Source organism: Diorhabda sublineata, chromosome 7, assembly GCF_026230105.1.
Source record: "Diorhabda sublineata isolate icDioSubl1.1 chromosome 7, icDioSubl1.1, whole genome shotgun sequence".
Taxonomy (NCBI): domain Eukaryota; kingdom Metazoa; phylum Arthropoda; class Insecta; order Coleoptera; family Chrysomelidae; genus Diorhabda; species Diorhabda sublineata.
In genome coordinates this window covers 30,036,781-30,055,821 of record NC_079480.1, presented here as the reverse complement: position 1 = coordinate 30,055,821, position 19,041 = coordinate 30,036,781, and the positions used below count along the sequence as shown (strand labels likewise).

Sequence of the window (19,041 nt, the reverse complement as noted above, 5' to 3'; positions counted from 1 at the left end):
AACGCCATTGTGGGGGGAAGTGTACTAGTACGTGAAACGACGCGTCGATGTCATGACGCAATGCAGTGGCGTTCTGCGATGAGGGAATTACGTAAAACCGTTTGATAATCACTGAATTTTTCCAACTCATAGACCTCAACATTTTCATATATCTATAAAAACATATTATTCTTTGGAATGTACCAAACATTTATATTGCAGTCTGTATTTAAATATTATTTGACAAACCTGATACATACTAGCCAATTACGTGTTTTACACATGCAAAGGGCAAGCCGCCAAGAACGGAAAAACCGGTTTAGTTTGCAGATAAACGTAAATTATGTTCTAGGATCTATAGACGTTTCCTCACATTCCCCAGTTACAGTAAAGAACTCTACGTCTGTTAAAGAGCGCATGTCTGTATCAACATTAGCATGAAGGGAGTAGACGATCTTCAGAAATATTGCCTGGTGTCATTTTAGGAGAACTGCTTAGTCCCAGAAGTATTCATTCGTACAGGTCATGAAGTGCACTATTTTTGTAGTAAATAAAACAACGAGTATAAGGACTAAAGCTAAATTATTTTATACAAGACTCTACATCTCATTGTTCTGCTTCCAAAATACGTGAACTCCTCCCAAAGAAGGCTATTTTCTGGGGTTTTTATGTCCCACTTCCCAAGGTATTAGTACTATCTAGCCTTTTAACGAAATGATCAAGACATTCTGCTTTGTCCATGGCTGGCTCGCCAAATATGCAGTTGTCGTCCTCTATCATGCCTAGTTTTAAGGTGGTATTTGACGGGACAGTGACCTTTCAGAAGAACGGTGTGATGTGGTTTCTGGTCATCACGAGAAATTCCACAGACTTCTTAGCTGATATGGTTTTGAATCGTATGGATTGTCTTAGGACAGGGCTGTCTTTCCAGCGAGACTCCATCTAATTCCTTAGCCCTCTGTTCAGTTCGTTATTGATGTGGCATCTTATGTATTACTCCAAAGTATAGAGTCGTTGTAACCTTTTTGTCAAGGTTTTCTGCTTCCTTATTGCCTGTTATCCCCTAGTGGTCTGGTAGCCCCATTAGGGTTACTATTTCTGTATTAGCGAGTGCTTTTAAATTTTGTTTTGCACTCCCACGCTAATTTGGACGTGTAATCAATAGCTTTCAGGACCTTCAAGGCCGCTTAGCTATCTGAGAGAATGTGAACGTGCTTTTTAGATTTCTATCCAAACGCTCCTGAGCACATTTATTTATTGTTAGCAACTCTACCTGAAAAATGGTGACTAATTTTCCTAGTGGTATGGAGAGCTTGCCTTTTGGTCCACAAATGGCCAATGAAGCTCCTTGCGCTAGCTTCGAACCATCTGTATATCAGAGAGGTACATTTCTGACAAGACGTATTAACGTCTAATCTAGTCAGTGGTTACAAACGCATCCCTGCAATTACGAGCCATTGGAGATAATATCAAGAAAAAAATCGATTGACATCACGCTCTTCAGAGAAGATGTAATTCAATATTCGTTGAGACATTAGCCATATTCTCAAATATCAGATAAATAGTAGAAATAAATTATTTTGAAACATACAAATATAGCTGGCAAAGACTTCACACACAATTTATATATAAACATATAAATTTCTTATTTCTTAGACCTTTTGATATTTTAATGGATTTTAATGATCTTGATTTTAGGTTTCTTCTGTTTCAAAATTAGTTTTTTAATAATTTTTGGAAGATAAAATTTGACGTTGCGACTTTTCTCTAAGTTTTTATAATAATACTAAAAGTAACACAAACCCAGAAGTATTAAGATGGATGATAAGTGACTAACCACTTTCATCTCAAGTATATGGCAGGTTAGGATGATTTAGAATAACATAATCATTTTTTTTATCACAAAAACTGATCAAATTCTAAGCCAAATATTCTCCATTGAGTCTGTCTTCGTCTGAAATCAGTAGCATCGCTTTTCAGATAATGACAATACTCTTCTTGGCCCGAATTTCTAGCCATTTTTGCAGTATTTAGTTTGCGTTGTTCAGGATTTCTATGTATACATTTATTTCTGTTGACAGGTAAAAAAAATCTCACTTTTTATGAAAATATTTTTTTCTCCGGGAAAAAAATAAGTACATTTTCCCCGAATATCGTATAAACACATAAGAAAAGGTAGATATTTAATTTTAGAATATTTTATTATACATTTAAGTTACATTTCCATTATATCAAACGTACAATTATTAAATATGCATTACATGAATGACACTTTCCTTTAACTATTCGGTACAACAGTCGAATTTTCTTGTATTGAAATTATATTTCTTCTTGGTACTTTGTCACAAATCCGGTGTTATTTCAGCACTACCACATGTTCTAAACACTTTATGAGCTATTTCTGTCCTGTGTGCTACTGATTCATCAACATTCCCTTCAACGACCTGACTTCCAACTGCCATATTTCTTTAGTATTATCAAGTCTTCTCCAGATTCAACTAATAGTATATCAGATGATATTCGAAATGAATAACCTGTATATGATTAAGAATTTTCAAGATTGAGAAAATCAGCCACAGTTTCGTGAACCTTATAAAACTGATTTTTACCCACAACCTGATATATTGTGATATGCATAAATTATGCGGCGATCATTTGCAGCTGATAGACGAGGGGCTATGAGAATGCGGTTTAACATATTTTCAGTAACTAAAAATCTCCTGTTTACATCAATCTTTGTTTCCTTAAGTTTTACAATTGATAAGGTTCCCGATTCTTCAATATCATCTAATGTTATCTGGTTGATTCCACAAATTCGACAAGCTCCTGCCCAAATACAACCTTGATGACTAAATAAATTTCAACAGGAGCTTTATTTAAAAAGTCGGTATCGTAAATTTTCGATCATTTTTGTGAGTGTATACTTCTACTAAGTCAAAGAAAACTCGGAATAAGACATTTTTTACTTTATAGTATTGAAAATAACTGCTAAACAACCAGTAAGTTCACAAGTTTTTAAATCAAGTCACAAAATTAAATTGATAGCTATTTGATTATTTCAAAAGTTTGGTAGCGACGCAGGTCTAATTGTCGCTAAAAATACAACGTAGTCTACTAATTGCAAAAATTAAATTTCCTATCGATAATATTCTGACTTGAATACTGTAATCACTTCCCGTCCTCTAAAATATTGTGATTGTTAAAATTTTTCTCATCGGTTTAGATGAATATTTTTTATATTTAAAAATATAACACATTGACAAATATTATAATATCTATTTAATGGCAAACAATAAAAACCAATAATTAACTAAAATACAACAAACTAATTATTGAAATTAATGATTAAATTTGCGTTTATAGAAATATTTAGACCAGTACCAGCGTTGGCGTTTCCAACAGTTATCACTTTGGTCGACAAATTACTTTACTGTTGAATGACTAAGGTTTGTGAACTACTTGCAATAGCTTCAGAAGACATAGCATACTGGCAGTACTGGTTTTATTCTCCATTGTGCTATCTACATAACATGTCTATTTTCCCTTATAAGTGATATTATGATCAAACAATTGTTTCAAGAGTTTATTCTAGAGAAATGGTGGTTTTAGATATGTTTTGTTTTTTTATTTCTCTCGTTATTAGTATGCGCCCATTTTATATAGATTAAGGAATTTTTTTTATCTTTCTGTGGTCACTTCCAAAGGTCAGTACAAGTACACATCCTGAATTTTTGTATCTTACGATAATGAAGTCAATTTCAATTTTAAATAACATAATTATATTAAAAATAACAACCTACACAATAAAATACTTATTTCAAATATAAATAGATTTAAGTTTTAACAAAACAAATATTCGAACCTTTATCACAACCCTCATACTCTTTAATATTTCCAATATTATTCACCTGATCTTGTTTGATGCAAGCACATCGGTAACTTTTAGTATTAACATCATAATACTGTCTTGGAACTCCGACCCAATCTCTTGAAATTCCACCACTACAAAACAAAAACATCAGTACAGTAATAATTATACGTTAATACGAGTCTTCTTTATTGTATATAAAACAATTTATGAGTTTAAGTCGAATATTGGTCCACCGCCACCATTATCATCATCACGTATTGCTTGGAGTAGCAAAACCAGCCTACGGACAACGAGAGGCTCTTCAGAATTCACACAATACGAGGGCTAATCCGTTTGCTTCCACCCCTCGCCCATTTAAAAATCATCCAGATTAACGAGTGGAAACATCGAGATACACCATCGCCGAAAACATTCAAGATGCAATCAGTAGTGAGGATCATGCAAACCGTAACGGTCAGGAATAACAATCTAAACTTTATAAAAAATCATTTGTGTAATTTAATCTACTAAAAACATCTAAATTAGGTCTAAACGTTAAAATAATGGTCTATCAAAAAATCCATTAATATTTAAAATTACTACCATTTAGTAAAAAATACATATATACTCTTTTTAATATTTATATTCCCAGCTTTTGCATAACTATATATTCATCAACGGAAACTGAAAATGTGGTCAAAGTATAATATAAAAATATGTACAGTGTGTACAATTATAAAAATATGAATGCAAAATGATCAAGATTAAAGATGATTCTTTTATGGTTCTCAATGGCGTCAGAGTTCTTTGCAGAGGAAATAAGTAAGCTATTATCTCTTTATGACAAATGCCCCAATTTTCATGGTGACTTTTGAATTTTTGAAACCAGAGAAATAAAGAGATTGAGAAGGCTATTAAACAACTATTTTTTTTGGAATTTTGGAAGCTTTTTAAATTTCAACAATATTACGGACATAATTTTGATTTATATCAACCTTGTCCTCGCGTCAGTTCAACTCAGTTCATATTGGTCTTTTTGACCCTCGGGGGTTCATAACCACCACAGATGGAAACAATAACCAAAAGTTGGATAGAAGATATAGAAAAACTACAAATGGAAATGAACATAGAAAAATTTAAAACAATGATAATGAAAAATGAAAACGTAGTCGGACTAACAGCAAAAGACACACAAATAGAACACAAGTCTCAAGTTTTGAATATCTTTGAACGGTAATCACAAAGAAGGGCAAATAAAAGCGGAGGTAATATGAATAAAAAAAAGTAACAAATATATACTAAGCATTGATTAAACAGTATTCAATAAGAAGGAGAAACCAAAGAAAATAGAAATGAACATATACAATACAATAACAGTTCCAGAACATATGAAAGGTAACTAACAATAAAATAGATAGTAAATGTAATCAAGATAAATTACCTACAAAAATACAAGGAAAAACTAGGATGGATAGATTGAGAAATGAAATAATAAGAAACAACTTACAACAAGAAACTATCTACGAAAAAATAAATAAGAGAATCTTAAACTGGATTGGAAATTTAACAAGGATGGAACAAGATAGATTAACAAAACTATAGTGAAAAGCAAGAACTATAGGAGTAGAGAGGAAACCAAGAAAAACATGGATGAATGAATAGCAGATACAAAAAATTAGATGATAATACTGGCACAGGACAGGAAAAGATGAAGGAGGAAGAGGAGGAGGAGAAAAAGAAGAAACATCTTTATATCTGATATCATATTTTCACAGAAATGCTTGATTTATAATTTTATGCATTAATTTTTGCAATAAAAAATTATAATTTTGAGCGCTGGAAAATGTAAAAGAAAAATAATTTTCAAATATATAAGAAAGTGTTAGTATACATAATTACTCATTTTTCTTACAAACCTTTTATTTGAACACCATAATTTGGAACCTTGATTAGCATCCCACTCAACATTGCAATGTGGAAATTTCTTCGATTGTTCCTTTTCATGTTCTTTAACTAGTTCTGCTTCTTTTATCAGTTTATTCACCTTCTCTCCATAGGGAGTAGGTTTGCCATCTTGGAAATAGTACTTTCCAACAAGTTTCCCTGTGAAAACAAAGCTTTTGATTCTGTAGACAACTTTTTAATCAGAAATAAAATTCAAATCACTTTACCTACTTGATTATATTCCTTCTTATAAAACTTCACCCAATGGTTCAAAGATCTCAATTCTTCTTTGCTAAAATCTATAACTTCTTCAGAAATGTCTTCTTTACCAAACATACCAGTGACAAAACTTCTTGAAGCATCACACCCTACAAATAACTAATTTTAGAATGTGAACATTATTTAATAAACGAAATTTTTCCAGCAATGATAAAATTTATGTTAATATGAAAGGAGCATGGCTTTGAAAATCTTTTTATATTTTTCATTTTACTTTAGTAGCAATAAAGCATATCCAGTTTTTTTATGCTATTGGGATGGATTCAGAGTATATAAATTCTATTTTAGGTGATGAGGTCTTCTCCAGTGACAAGTCCTCTTTACCCATTTTGTAGGTCTCCTGGTCAATTTTTTTAGTCTTCTGCCATCTTGTGGTTCTATAAGTGGATGGAGTAAGGTGTTTTTGTGGTTAGCCAGTCGTCCATGATGTTTCATGTTTCTTTCTTATAGACATCTTTGACAAATCGGAGAATTAAGTCTTTAAGTAGGTTTAGGTTTGACACATACCACTGTGCATCAGTTATCATGGGAAGTATTTTGGACTGGATTCTCTGTATAATGGCTATATTTGATTTATCTGCACAATTTTAGAACTGAACACTATATATCCAGTTAGGCTTGATTGTAGGTTTATAGAGTAGAATCTTGTTTTCAAGTGTTAATTTGTTCCTCCCAATTAGCCACTATAAATCTTTTCCTTTCAGGTCGATTTGTTTGTGTTTTTTAATATTATGGTCTTTCCATAAGAGCCTTGTGTCTAGGTGCATGCCTAAGTATTTCATGTTAGTAGATTGTGGTATTTGTGTATTGTCCATATAAACAGGAGGGCACTGATCTTTTTATAAAGTGAAGGTCACTTAGACAGATTTTGTTTTGTTTGTCTTGATTTTCCATTTGCTCAGCCACGTTTGGGTGTCATATAAATGTGTCTGTAGAATCCTGGAAGCTTCAACTGGACTTTGGTTGTTTACTAATATGAGTGTGTTTGGCAAGGTCACCATAATGCTTTCAGTAATTGCTAGTTGGCCCCAAGATGCTCCCCTGTGGAACTCCTGCTTTTATTGGATGATTACCGAAAGTACTTTGTTCTGAACTCTCTATCCCTTAGATAAGATTTTAACAGTAATTTGTTCATATCCTACAATTTCTAGAACAATTCATTTCTACAAAGATTAGTTGCATATAAATTAAAAGTAGTGTACATTTTCTTATCACAGGAAATACTCACCTTTAGTGATAAATATATTGTTTTGTATTGTTCTATGATATTAAAAATTTATTACGAAGTTAAAATTTTCATTACTTTTGGACTTATTCTTCATGCAGCTATTTTCTTAAGACAAAGCTAAATATGAAAATGAATACTCAGATAGTTGCCCACAATGATAAGAAGTATCAATACCTACTATTTTTTATGATTAAAACCATTAAGTGTACTTACCAACAAACACATTATATTGTTGATTAGGTCCATAGTGTTTTTTGCCTCTAGTTACGTCAAAGACGTTTCCTAAAATTGATAGATAAAGTTCTGTATTATCTATACCATTGTAAAGTTTCAATTCTTCTTTTGTAAATATGGTCCCATCGGAATTGCTAGATTCATTGGTAAAAAATAAGTATGAGCCTATAATGGTACCGATAACGTTGCTTACATAGTTGGGTAATATTAAAGCAATAATGGCAATTAGAAGAGAGCAAACTGCCAGTTTTTTATACATATTATCTCGAATTCTCGTTATTACAGATTTGAAAACAATGCCTTACATATAAACTTATCAACGTTATACCAAAGATTATAAACTCGAGTTATACTAAAACAATAAAACAGTACATAAATAAAAGATTCCGCGGTATTTCGGAACAGTCAGAAATGGTCCGGGATCGTTGGAAGCATGCGCATATAGCTTTCTAAGAAACGATTGTATGGCCGACCACACACGTTCAGTTTGAACTAACCGTTTAACTTCTATTTAAACCATTTTCAAAAAGTAGAAATAGTACACTGTGAAGTACCAAACGTTAAATTATACGAATAGAAATAGTTGTATGCGATAATCAGAAGCCGATTATAGTATAGGGCGGTTATTAAGTTTTTTAAATATAGTTATCTTTGTATTATACCAAATAATAGTATGCAGTTATATGAGATGATAAAAGTAGGACTAATTAGGCAATAATTTTGTTTGTAATCTAATTATTAATGTTTTAACATTTCAGTCACTATTCGAATTGATCCCAGCGGATACTTATATAAATTCAAATATATAAATTTAAAAAATTTCTCAAAACCACTATAAAATTAATTGAAATTTTCAAAAACAAATTGGTGCTCTCTATCAACCAAAATAAAATAATTCATTCAATGTTTAAGATGGCTTCTTCTGTCGACTTGATGTATATAAATAGTTCCTACACTTTAAATTCAATGGTATTTTCATAGTGCACAGGTAAATTAATTTGAATGGAAAGTTTAAAGTTAATATGTTTCTTCAACAAGATATTTCTTCACAATGATATTTGTCAGCATGGTTATATTTTATCATATTTTTTCATAACTCTATTAACTTATTTGTTTTACAACAGTTAAAAAGCGAAAAAGGATAAATTTTTCACACATTATATTATTATTATTTTATTTTATAGGCCGCCGGCCTAATGCACAGTACTCCTACAAGTATTTGAATTGATTTCGAACTATTTTGAATCGTCAGAAAAGTTTGTGGAATTCTGTCCAATTTGAAGTCTGTGTTTGCGTAGAACGAATCGAGTATTTAATCTTAGGAACGAGTTGTTTTATTTTAAATTTTGATAGGGTTTGTTTACGTCCATTGTTTTATCACAGTTTTTAATTTTTGGTAATAATTATCATATTATTAATATCACTTGTGGTTTTGTGCCAATGACAATGACAAATTAATTCGTTTCAGCGGAATAATGGAATATTCATGCATAAATTTATAGCATTAGCACATGATTTTAGCTTTGTTTGCAATCCTAATTAGTTTCGGATTGGTCAGGGATTTCTTGATGGAACAAATAAAAAACTTTGCTTTCAGTTGTCACAGAACACTTTTGGAATTGTTTAGGTTGTAATTCTATGACTAATTAGAATCCACTGGCACGTGGAAAAGCAACAAATTTATCAGATTTTTTGTGACATAATGATGGTTCAAGGTTGAAGTTTAAAGTTTTGGCAAATGGTTTATAATTGGCGTTTTTTTTATTTTTATACATAATTTTAATATATAATCAATAATACAATGTCATTGAATAACATTCGTAATGATTGTTTTTTCTAGGTTTGTGGCTTTCACAAATAGACACCCCATTATAAGGGGAATGCTTTCATATGGAACAATTTGGCCTGTATCTTGTATTATCCAACAAACCATTGCTGGTAAAACATGGGAAAATTATGACTGGCTACATGCGCTAAGATTTAGTTTATATGGTGGACTCTTTACTGCACCAACTTTATATGGATGGATAAGATTATCTTCAGCAATATGGCCTAAAAATACCTTTAAGACATCAATAACAAAGGTATACTATATTTATTTTAAGTAATATATCACAGATCTTATGAATATTCTAAATTTTATATCAAAATTATCAAACTGTAATTAAAATGGCACTTCACTTTAAAATCATAGAATTCCTTATACCATTTTTCAACTATTAAAATAAGGAATTTATCAAATAGTAAATTCTATTATGAGAACAAAAATTTCATAAATTAATAGTACGATCTGAAAATCAAAGAATTTAATTTATATCAGATTATTATATGAATATTTTATTTCAAATATATTATTTTAGGTCACTGTAATTGTATCTCATATTAAGAGTAAAAAATTTTATTTTAATATATAGAATTGGATCATTTTATTATTAATAGTTTTTATTTTATATACTCATTATAATTTATACTAATATTTTAGAAACATATTCATTCATCTATGATGATTTTTAAAATTTTTGTTAGATCTTCTAAAGCAGCTAATGTGCAATTAAAGAATAGCCCTTGTCATTTATAATTGACTCATGTCATTCAATACCTAGGCTTTTAAAATGTTACTATAGTTAGCAGAACAATATGAGCAGACAGAAAAAACAATAAGTGCAAAATTAAGTGCCATATTATGAAATTTTTCGATGTGCAAGTTTTTCAAAAATTTGAAGATTTGTTAACTTTAACATGAAACATTTGAAGTAAGTATTTTTTATAACGTCAAAAGAATTCATAATGTTTACTTCATATAAATATGGAAGTTATTTTGTTTTTACCCTTTGGTCAATTGCAGTAAAAAGGCAAAATATTACTTTGAAAGGATAATAGCACGTGTTGAAGAAACGGCAGATATCTTGAATTTAGAAGTATACATTGTAATTATCCCATTCAACAAGATACCTGGAATTGTGGAGTGTATATAGTATATTACGCTGATATTATTATTAAAAATATTATTGTAGATATGTATTTTAGCCTGAATGACTACAGTCAATACTTGAGTCATCATTTATTTAAACACAGATGATATATCAACAAATGCCTATACTATGGTGAATAGAACAAATAAAATGTTTCTTGAAACATATATCAAAGATGTGATATTTCGTACACATTTATGTGAATTATGTAATAATTATATTTGAATAAAAATATCTTCATTTTTAGGTAGTAAAATTATGTAGCCTATTATCATGTCATTTTATGTCCTCTATTGACATTTTTTCGCAAAAGTTCAGTTTATTTTGTAAAAAAATTATTGTAGAAATTCGTGGATAACTTCACAAGGGTGGAAAAATCGTGTTATTTTGTGAAAACTTCAAAAATTTCATTTATTCCTCAGCATTTAATTAGTATTGGTCGATTAATTAATTATTCAGGACTTAGCAAAAGACCACACTTGTCTATAATTCCTCGGCAATAATAAGTGTTCTGCTGAGAACACTAAGAAGAAGTAATTTCTTTTGTGAATCTTTTTCATTCTCCGAAAAGTCTATGAAAGAATAAGAAAAAAAAAATATATTATTGAACATTCCACTTTAATTATTTATTAATTTTGTACATTTAATTTCCATTGCTCTACTAAGTTAGCCGAACAGTCAATTTATCAATAACTTGTTCAAAGGAAAATTTCGTAATATATCACAAACCGAGATTTCTCTTTATACCCCGGTTGAACGTAGGTATTTTTCGTGCAGGGATGACTATTTAACATTTATTTCTTGTAAGAAATTACGCTTACATTACACTACAAGGGCTGTGTAGTGTATTGCGTGCTTGTACTTCTCACAGGATGCAAATCCCTGCTATAAGGGACGAAACTATCTATATGAAGAAAAATGTGAATAAAGTACAATTAATATGTTCAATGTGTATATCTCAGCTTGTGGACAAGTAGAATATAGATGTGCAAATTAGGTTACTGAACTTACACGTTGAGAAACGTTTATTCAATACATTGACAAAACAGAATCTGATACTATTACAAGTTTACAATGTTTCTATGTTTTACAAAGTGCCTCGTCGGCGTTATGCAATAAAGCTTAATAATCAATGTTCATTAATGTAACTAGCATTTTGATTTTTTCATCATGATATTTTAGGTAACTTCATACTAATAAAAAATTAATGATTCTTTTTACTTATAGGCCACAGTGGAGCAGTTTACATATGGTCCATTTGCCTTGATATGTTTTTTCTTTGGCATGAATATTTTGGAAGGAAAAAGTATACAAGAGGCTGAAACTCAAATTAGAGAAAAATTTTTTCCAACATGGAAGGTATGTATATGTTTATACTTTTAAATGTTCTTATTTTATTTAAGTCTCTTCTGATTTAAAATTAGTTTTTTTTATGTTTTAAAGACAGCTGAAAATTTGATGTTTGACTCAAATAGGCACTGGAAAGTGACGGCTTTGATACAGAAAAATTTCGATTTCTATAATGAAAAAAGATATTTCCGCTAATATAGATGAGAAAATTTCGAGAAGATTCCAACCATGAAGAATAATATTTTGACCATTAAGGTCGGAAATCGAAAATAAGGTGACAACTATTAACAAAAAAGTTAAATCGGATATCGAGAATAAGATGAAAACGATGACCAAGAAAATAAAATCAGATATTTAACATAAGATGAAAATGATGGGAAATCAGATGTACAAGAAAATAAGGTGCTGGAGGAAAAGATGGGCGAACATATACAATCTAAGGCTAAACCTGACGAAACCGAAACCTGAAGAGTTTAAAATGGACATTGCCCGACTTGTCTGATATGTTTATCCATCCACCAGAGAGCAAGATGGAATGTTTGTGCATCCAGGCATTTATAGATGGCTTACGAGACCATGACATGGAGAGGACGCTTCGTTTAGCTCATCTGAAAGCCTTGATAGATGCCCTGACTGTTAACTCTTGATATAAAAAGGATAGTACCATATAAGAAGAAAGTAACTAGTATAAGCTTAACCAGATCGTCAACTCGATTAAAGGTATGATTGACAAGAAGTCAAAAAAGATCAGATGTTGGAAATATGGCAAGCTAGTGCGCATTTTGTGTAAATATTCCAGAACTTCCGCGAACGAAGAAACTCAGTCACAGGGACATATAGAATGGGTCGGCTACGATGGTGTAGCATCGATCAATGATCAAACATTGCTTCCTACTACTGTAGTCACCAAAATGCTGACTTCCTGAGTAGACGACCTTGTCTAGCAGACTGTCCCAATGTAACAAGGCGGAATCTATGATAGTGTCAAGAACTACAGTAATCAATCTTATCTAGGTAATTTAGCAATGGAAGAAAAAAATCGACGACATACCTTTCAACATTTTCGCAGGCATTAAAGTCATATTGGGCTCAGTAACAGTAACTTTTATAATTGACTTTCTCTCTCTCTCTCGTTTTAAGTTATCATACTTGAAATTCGTAATTCTGTACAACCATATTTATAAATCTTATTCCTAGTACAAAAATTTCAATTCGTGCATATATTATATATATTTATAGTCTTTTTCGTCAAATGTATATGTGACTACGTATTTTACAAATTTGTTCTTTTTTCAGGTTGGAATTTGTGTTTGGCCTGTTGTACAAACAGTAAATTTTTTATATATCCCTGAGAAGAATCGAGTACCTTTTGTCAGTGCTTGCAGTTTAGTATGGTGCTGCTTTCTGGCATATATGCATGAATTACAATTAAAACAAAAACAAATAGGACATTCAATTATGAAAACGAGTTAATGAATGAGAATAGTCAAATATTTATAGCAAAATTATATTTATTGTACATAGAAAAAGGACCAATTATAATATCATTTTGTTTTTAAATAAAATTGATTAAATTGTAGTAGTTAATTTTTATTAAAAACTACATATTAAACGAACTAAAATTTATTAGTTGAATAGTAGGATACATTTTATTCATTTTTCTTGAAGGACTTCCAATCACATCTGTATTGCCCCATATTTAATGAATGCGAGTTCAAGTTCCACCCTGAAAGAAATACATTAGTTAATAAGTTAATCGATTATTCATTTGGTTAGGTTCTTCTTATTACCATGTAATTTGTTATTAAATAATTTGTGGTATCCTAGAGGTGAAATTATGAATTTAGAAAAACATGGAAAAATGATAATACAAAGTTATAAATTTTATTCTTTCAATCCTTGATTTTTGTTAATAAATAAGTAAAGCTCCAGTGCGTTTAATTATTGTAGGTCTAAAAATAGTAAAAATTTTAATATATCATTTAAAAAGTGCTCACTAATGTCATTGTTTCGTTGTAAAAAAATATAAATATGACACTTTATTAACAATTGAATCTACTAATGATTTAGGATATCATAGTTCTAAGCAAAAAGATAAAAAGAAATTTGATTATTTTTGCAGAACACAAACCATAAGTAAAATTTCAATCGGTCTTAAAAATAATATAGGTTATAGTTACAATATAGATGACACTGTGCTAGCTTTGAAGTTTTTGTTAAATATTTTTTTATATAAAAATAAATGACTGCATTTATCAAAAAATTAACACTTTAATATATTTAATTAATACATTTTAAATAATTATTAATTTGAAAAATTAATTAATGCCCTTTTTTGAAAATACAATTAGTAAACCATTTTTTGTAAATTCATAATTTAAAAATTCAATGTTTTTTTGTTGTAATTTTTAAAATTGTTTTTAAGAGGAAGATATTTATTTTGGAGTATTTGTTATCCCCCAGTGGTTGAGAACACGAGCAGTGACGCATGCGCAATGGCTTAAAAGCGTCGCACTTCGTCTGACAAATTAGTGTTGATGAATAATTATTGTATATATGAATTACATAAGTAAGATGTATGTAAAAATTCTCCCAACCATTTTGTGATATAAATTTTTTTATTAATAACTACATTACAATACTTACCATTAATTTGGAGGGCGGTGTAAAACATCTGATATTCTTGTTTCACAAATTCTTGAAATTGCAACAGATTATTATAAGGTATGTTCATTAAATTAGACGTCGTTTGATAGGACTTCATGAAAGTCTGCAGCCTGTTGACTGGTGTTCGATGATTACGTTGTCTTTTGTCAAGTAAATCCTAAAATTAAGTGATGAATAATTATTACTGTATTCCTACATATTTTGAAAGTAACTCTTCATCTCTAAGATCAAGATATTTCTTACACAGGGTACTCAATTATTAATATTTTAATTGTTGATTCTTGAGATTAGAATATAAAAATTTCGCCAAAGAGATAAATTAAAGCTCCTTACTCAGTTACAGAGTGTTCTATTGAAACATTTTGTAGAAAATGGAAAATATTAACTAGATTACTCCAAATAAACTTTTCTACAATCAGAAACATTTATTCAACATAATTTAGTAGGGTGTACAATGCTTGCACTTCCCATCAAATATAATAAGATAGGATAAATAGTTTGAACCATTGGTTCCCAAACTTCTTTGTTCCATAAACCACTTTCAAAATTTTGCTGGGTGCGGCGGGCTACAAATTTCCAAAACTCGAAAAAATATTAAATACATCTATGGAAACTTGCTTTGTGGCAGAGTTTCGACGACGAATTAACAGTTTTCAGAAAAAAGGTCAGAATTGATTGCTTGATAGGGTTAATTATTTGATAATAAAACTAAATAAACAAATTTTCAATTAAATTTTGATTGATTATGCTGAGAGTGGATATCAAAAGGCAAAGTTTGCTAATGGAAAAAGTGACTCTATTCATTTTTACTTTTTTGAAATCTACAGTGACTCGCAGCACAAGAGCCCATCAATTCTAACAAATGTTATTTAGAAAACTTCCAATTCGTAGTGGTGAAAATAAACATAGTATACTTGTGGGTATCTATTGAACTATATAAATTATTAAACTATTAATTATTATTGTTATAACAGTTGTCATATTATCATAATCAAACACTTATAACGGTAATGTAACTAAATTTTAATGAGAGGGATGAACTTGATGGATTGACAGCAAATTATCAGTATTTGGCTTGAGCTTCGTAAGGAATAACCGCAAATCTTCCAGTTCTGTGTATTCAATCTGCTACTTTTTTGTTGATAAGTTTGTAACGGCACTAAACTTTTTTCGACGAGATATGACGAGGGAAACCCGATCAGAAGTTTTGTACAATTTTTCGGGTATTTCTACCTGCAGTCAAAATTTCTCATACCCTCTTTTAAATGTCGCTTTCAGCTCCTTATTAGTGCTCAACTGGAGTAGCTCCTCTTGTAATATCAAATCCTCCACTACCGTTTCATCAAAAGGTCCATCTACTTTTCAGACACTGGCAACCACTAATATCGATTAACTTTTCTTTATGAAATTCCGTAAACAAATAAGTAAAGTTTATCCTTGACATTCGTATTTATATTGATAAAGAATCAAAAAAGTTCATGTAAAATTGCCAGCACATATACCAGAAGTCTCGACGTGTTGTACTGAATGAAGAGTATGCAAGTTTTTATAACAGTCGCTGAGCTTCTTAAAATATTATCTGCCTACATAAAACTCTTCAGGAGTAGTTTTGGAGTTTTGTGTCTGTTAAGACTTTTAATCCGCGGGGTCCTTTCTGTACCTCCAGCCACCACAATAATGCATAATTAACATAACCGAAAATACGAAAAACTTATTTTTATATGGAGCGTTTTTTTTTGAAGATAAAATTACCTCTTAAGGCACCCATATTGATAGAAGATTAAAAAGAATTTAAAGCGAGTCTGAATTCGACTGGAATAATCTCTATCAGTGTACTAAAAGTATATCAATTTTTTTAAATCATGGAAATCAATGGGTTCACCATTATATGGCGTTCTTCTTAGTTTCTATATACAAATTTTGGCTTTCCCTTGGGCATATTGTTGATTGAATAAGCAACAAGATTTATTTTCTTCAACTCTGTATAAATATTTTCCAATTGTCACTGAAGTTTGGGACTTTGACTGTGACATCTATGCGGATTATGTAGACACACAAGATCCTCTACCATGATTAACAAATGGATGTACTCATCCCAATCGCATTGATTCCCTGAGAGTTCTTGGACACACATGAATTAGATAATCCATTACACCATATTGTCAAAAGATCGAAAAATGTAGTGGTTTTGTTTGTCACTTGACAGTAGACATATTATTTAAAACATCCATTGTGACTACTTTTCTAAAATGGGGATAGTATCAGAAAGGGGCCTATTATATTTTCAAATCTATTCCAAGTCGTACATACTTCACAATTGCCACACCACTTCCTTACATCTTCTAATTCCCCAAAAGAATCATTTACTGACTTTTTATCATATTGCATCATATACTTCACATAATTCCCCTAACCCAACACATAACTCATTAAATATCATATGTAGTTGATAATTCTTAATCTCAAAGTCTCCAAACATAAGACTAATTCTATTTCCAGGAAGTTTCACTGGTTTCAATACGATTTTACATCTGAAATTTATTTCTTGCTGTGGTTCGTGACACCAAATCCATCATTTTGGGATTGGCAGTATTAATTCAATAGTTGTCCTTGTCACAGGTCTCAATTTCTCCTGGTAATGTACGTAAAGTTTTCTGTAAAATCATCTTGATGATACATCAGCATTTAGTTTGAGATTTCCTGCTTTCTGTTTTATGTCAACCATGTTCTAACCATTTGATTGAAGAAATAGGTTACTTGGTTACTTATTTTTATTGCCTTTCCCGAAATCGTTTCGTTACCACAGCTCTTTCTGAAACAGCATGTTGCCGCCTTCAACTTCCTTAAAAATCTATTGTTATCAAACCGCCATGGTCTCTATAATTAAGCCAAATTTAGTAAAAACTGATGTATTGATGGTATAGGACTTTTGCCTACCTCAATTCTTACTTACCAGATTCATATGGTTGTATATACAAGTCGCTATGGCTAAACTGGCTGCATTAAAATAGGCAGCTATTAAAGTTTCTGCAGATTCTCCTTTGTTGAGAATAATATAAATCTCTCTACTGTTTAAATTAATCAAAAGTAAATAATTATATTCTTGATACACTGTCAAGATCTCTTTTAAATCTGCCGCTGTCCATTTATTTAAAATGGTTTTGAGCGATTTACCAATAACTACTTGAAAACCACAAATTTGTTGCACTAAAAAGATGATTATAATTAGCTTAGGAGTAAAATTTATTAAAATACACCATTGACTTACTGTTAATACCCCGTCCCAAGATAACATTCTCATTTTCATTAATTTTCGTTGGACTCAGAACAGTTCCAATATTGAAATAACTTTTCAGTACTAAAATCAGTCTTTGATCATTAAAAGTTCTGAAGACTAAAGATTTTACAGCCCAATAATTGGTCAATAAATGGAGAGAGATGAGTGCTACTATCAATAACCACTCGGAACTGAAATTAAACAAAAACTAAATTATAGTATATCAACCATATTTTCAATGCAGTCATGGCAACGACCGTCTTCATCTTTCAATTAAAAATTAAAACTTTAAAGTGATACCAAGATAAAATAAACAATGAATATATGATACAAAGTAAATAAGACAATTATTCTCTCGGTTATTCTAAAATAAGCGTTATTATTAAATTTCGACTAATCTGACAATGGTATATAAATCGTGTTTTCTACCAGGATGAAAAATACCACGACTAAAACACCTGATAAAGTTTTTTTCTGATACCAAGAAATTCGAATATACAACAAAAATGGTTTGAATGTGTTGGCCGTTTTGAAAATCCTGCAAGATGTAGTTATTTTGTTTGCCAGGATAATTTTAATGTAAGTAAGATTTAAATTTAACTTATTTTAATATTTTATAGTAATTAAGTTTATTATGCTTCTAATTTTCAACGTTATTATGTAATAATTTACCTATAGAAGGTTTATTCACTTTATTCTTATATATAGAAAAATGTTATATTTGTATGTAACTATTAAATGAAAACTGTATTATAACTGCACCCGCTACGTTGCCGGCAACGATAACCCCGTGATCATCAAAGCAGACAATGTTTTTATCAAACCTATGACGTCACAATTGATAACCAATGAAAATCGTTTTCTTATGTAGTTAAAAATTTGATATTTTTGCGAATTTCAATTAAATATTTAGATATTATTTCCCTTTTATTTAAATATTGTACTTTTTAACATTATTTCATATCCATGAATAAAGGAAATGGACCTGTCCAAATGTAGTATTAAACGGGAATCTTCTGCAACAAGAAGAGAGTGCAAAATACTTGAAATTCATTTGGACTGACGACTGACCTGAGCACACATACTAACCAAGAGGAAGCGATTGGGTCTAAAACTTCGGAAACTGTACTGGTTGAGAGGTCGAAGATCTCAACTAACAATCAACAAGAAGCTGCCGATATACAAAATCACACTGAAACTCATTTGGAGTTATGGTATTCAACTAAGGGGCACTGCATCCAACTCAAATATAGCAATTCTA

General features: G+C 30.6%; 3 protein-coding genes across 5 annotated transcripts in view; 1 reads left to right on the top strand and 2 right to left on the bottom strand.

Moving 5' to 3' along the window:
* Positions 1–3,735: 3,735 nt before the first annotated feature.
* Positions 3,736–7,932, bottom strand: LOC130446584 (neuferricin). Its single transcript, XM_056782943.1, has 4 exons — positions 7,494–7,932; positions 6,001–6,141; positions 5,746–5,932; positions 3,736–3,981 (listed from the first exon to the last, which is right to left on the bottom strand). The coding sequence occupies exons 1-4, from the start codon at positions 7,771–7,773 to the stop codon at positions 3,813–3,815; spliced, it is 777 nt and encodes a 258-aa protein (XP_056638921.1). The 5' UTR covers positions 7,774–7,932; the 3' UTR covers positions 3,736–3,812.
* A 1,186-nt stretch (positions 7,933–9,118) lies between these two features.
* Positions 9,119–13,444, top strand: LOC130446583 (mpv17-like protein). 2 transcript variants are annotated; one of them, XM_056782941.1, is made up of 4 exons: positions 9,158–9,255; positions 9,355–9,598; positions 11,714–11,845; positions 13,133–13,444. In XM_056782941.1, the coding sequence occupies exons 2-4, from the start codon at positions 9,395–9,397 to the stop codon at positions 13,307–13,309; spliced, it is 513 nt and encodes a 170-aa protein (XP_056638919.1). In that variant the 5' UTR covers positions 9,158–9,255; positions 9,355–9,394; the 3' UTR covers positions 13,310–13,444. The 2 variants fall into 2 exon arrangements, with proteins under 2 accessions (XP_056638920.1, XP_056638919.1); XM_056782942.1 differs by having other exon boundaries at positions 9,119–9,598; positions 13,133–13,310.
* LOC130446581 (RUS family member 1) overlaps positions 13,330–19,041 on the bottom strand; it is a 7,663-nt gene continuing 1,951 nt past the window's right edge. For both annotated transcript variants that reach the window (XM_056782935.1, XM_056782937.1), the window contains exons 5-8: positions 17,772–17,971; positions 17,457–17,710; positions 14,483–14,660; positions 13,330–13,562 (exon numbers count right to left, since the gene is read on the bottom strand). In XM_056782935.1, coding sequence (XP_056638913.1) covers positions 13,486–13,562; positions 14,483–14,660; positions 17,457–17,710; positions 17,772–17,971 — 709 coding nt within the window. In that variant the 3' untranslated portion in view covers positions 13,330–13,485. The remainder of the gene's footprint in view (positions 13,563–14,482; positions 14,661–17,456; positions 17,711–17,771; positions 17,972–19,041) is intronic.

What these genes read in the sequence shown, in the direction of transcription:
- LOC130446583 (XM_056782942.1), top strand. Translation starts at nt 9,338, where the DNA reads ATGATTGTTTTTTCTAGGTTTGTGGCTTTCACAAATAGACACCCCATT. An exon ending in TTAAGACATCAATAACAAAG is followed by an intron (nt 9,599 to 11,713) that starts GTATACTATATT and finishes TTTTACTTATAG; the next exon opens with GCCACAGTGGAGCAGTTTAC. An exon ending in AATTTTTTCCAACATGGAAG is followed by an intron (nt 11,846 to 13,132) that starts GTATGTATATGT and finishes TTCTTTTTTCAG; the next exon opens with GTTGGAATTTGTGTTTGGCC.
- LOC130446584 (XM_056782943.1), bottom strand. Translation starts at nt 7,773, where the DNA reads ATGTATAAAAAACTGGCAGTTTGCTCTCTTCTAATTGCCATTATTGCT. An exon ending in ACAATATAATGTGTTTGTTG is followed by an intron (nt 6,142 to 7,493) that starts GTAAGTACACTT and finishes AGTTATTTGTAG; the next exon opens with GGTGTGATGCTTCAAGAAGT. An exon ending in GAAGGAATATAATCAAGTAG is followed by an intron (nt 5,933 to 6,000) that starts GTAAAGTGATTT and finishes TTGTTTTCACAG; the next exon opens with GGAAACTTGTTGGAAAGTAC.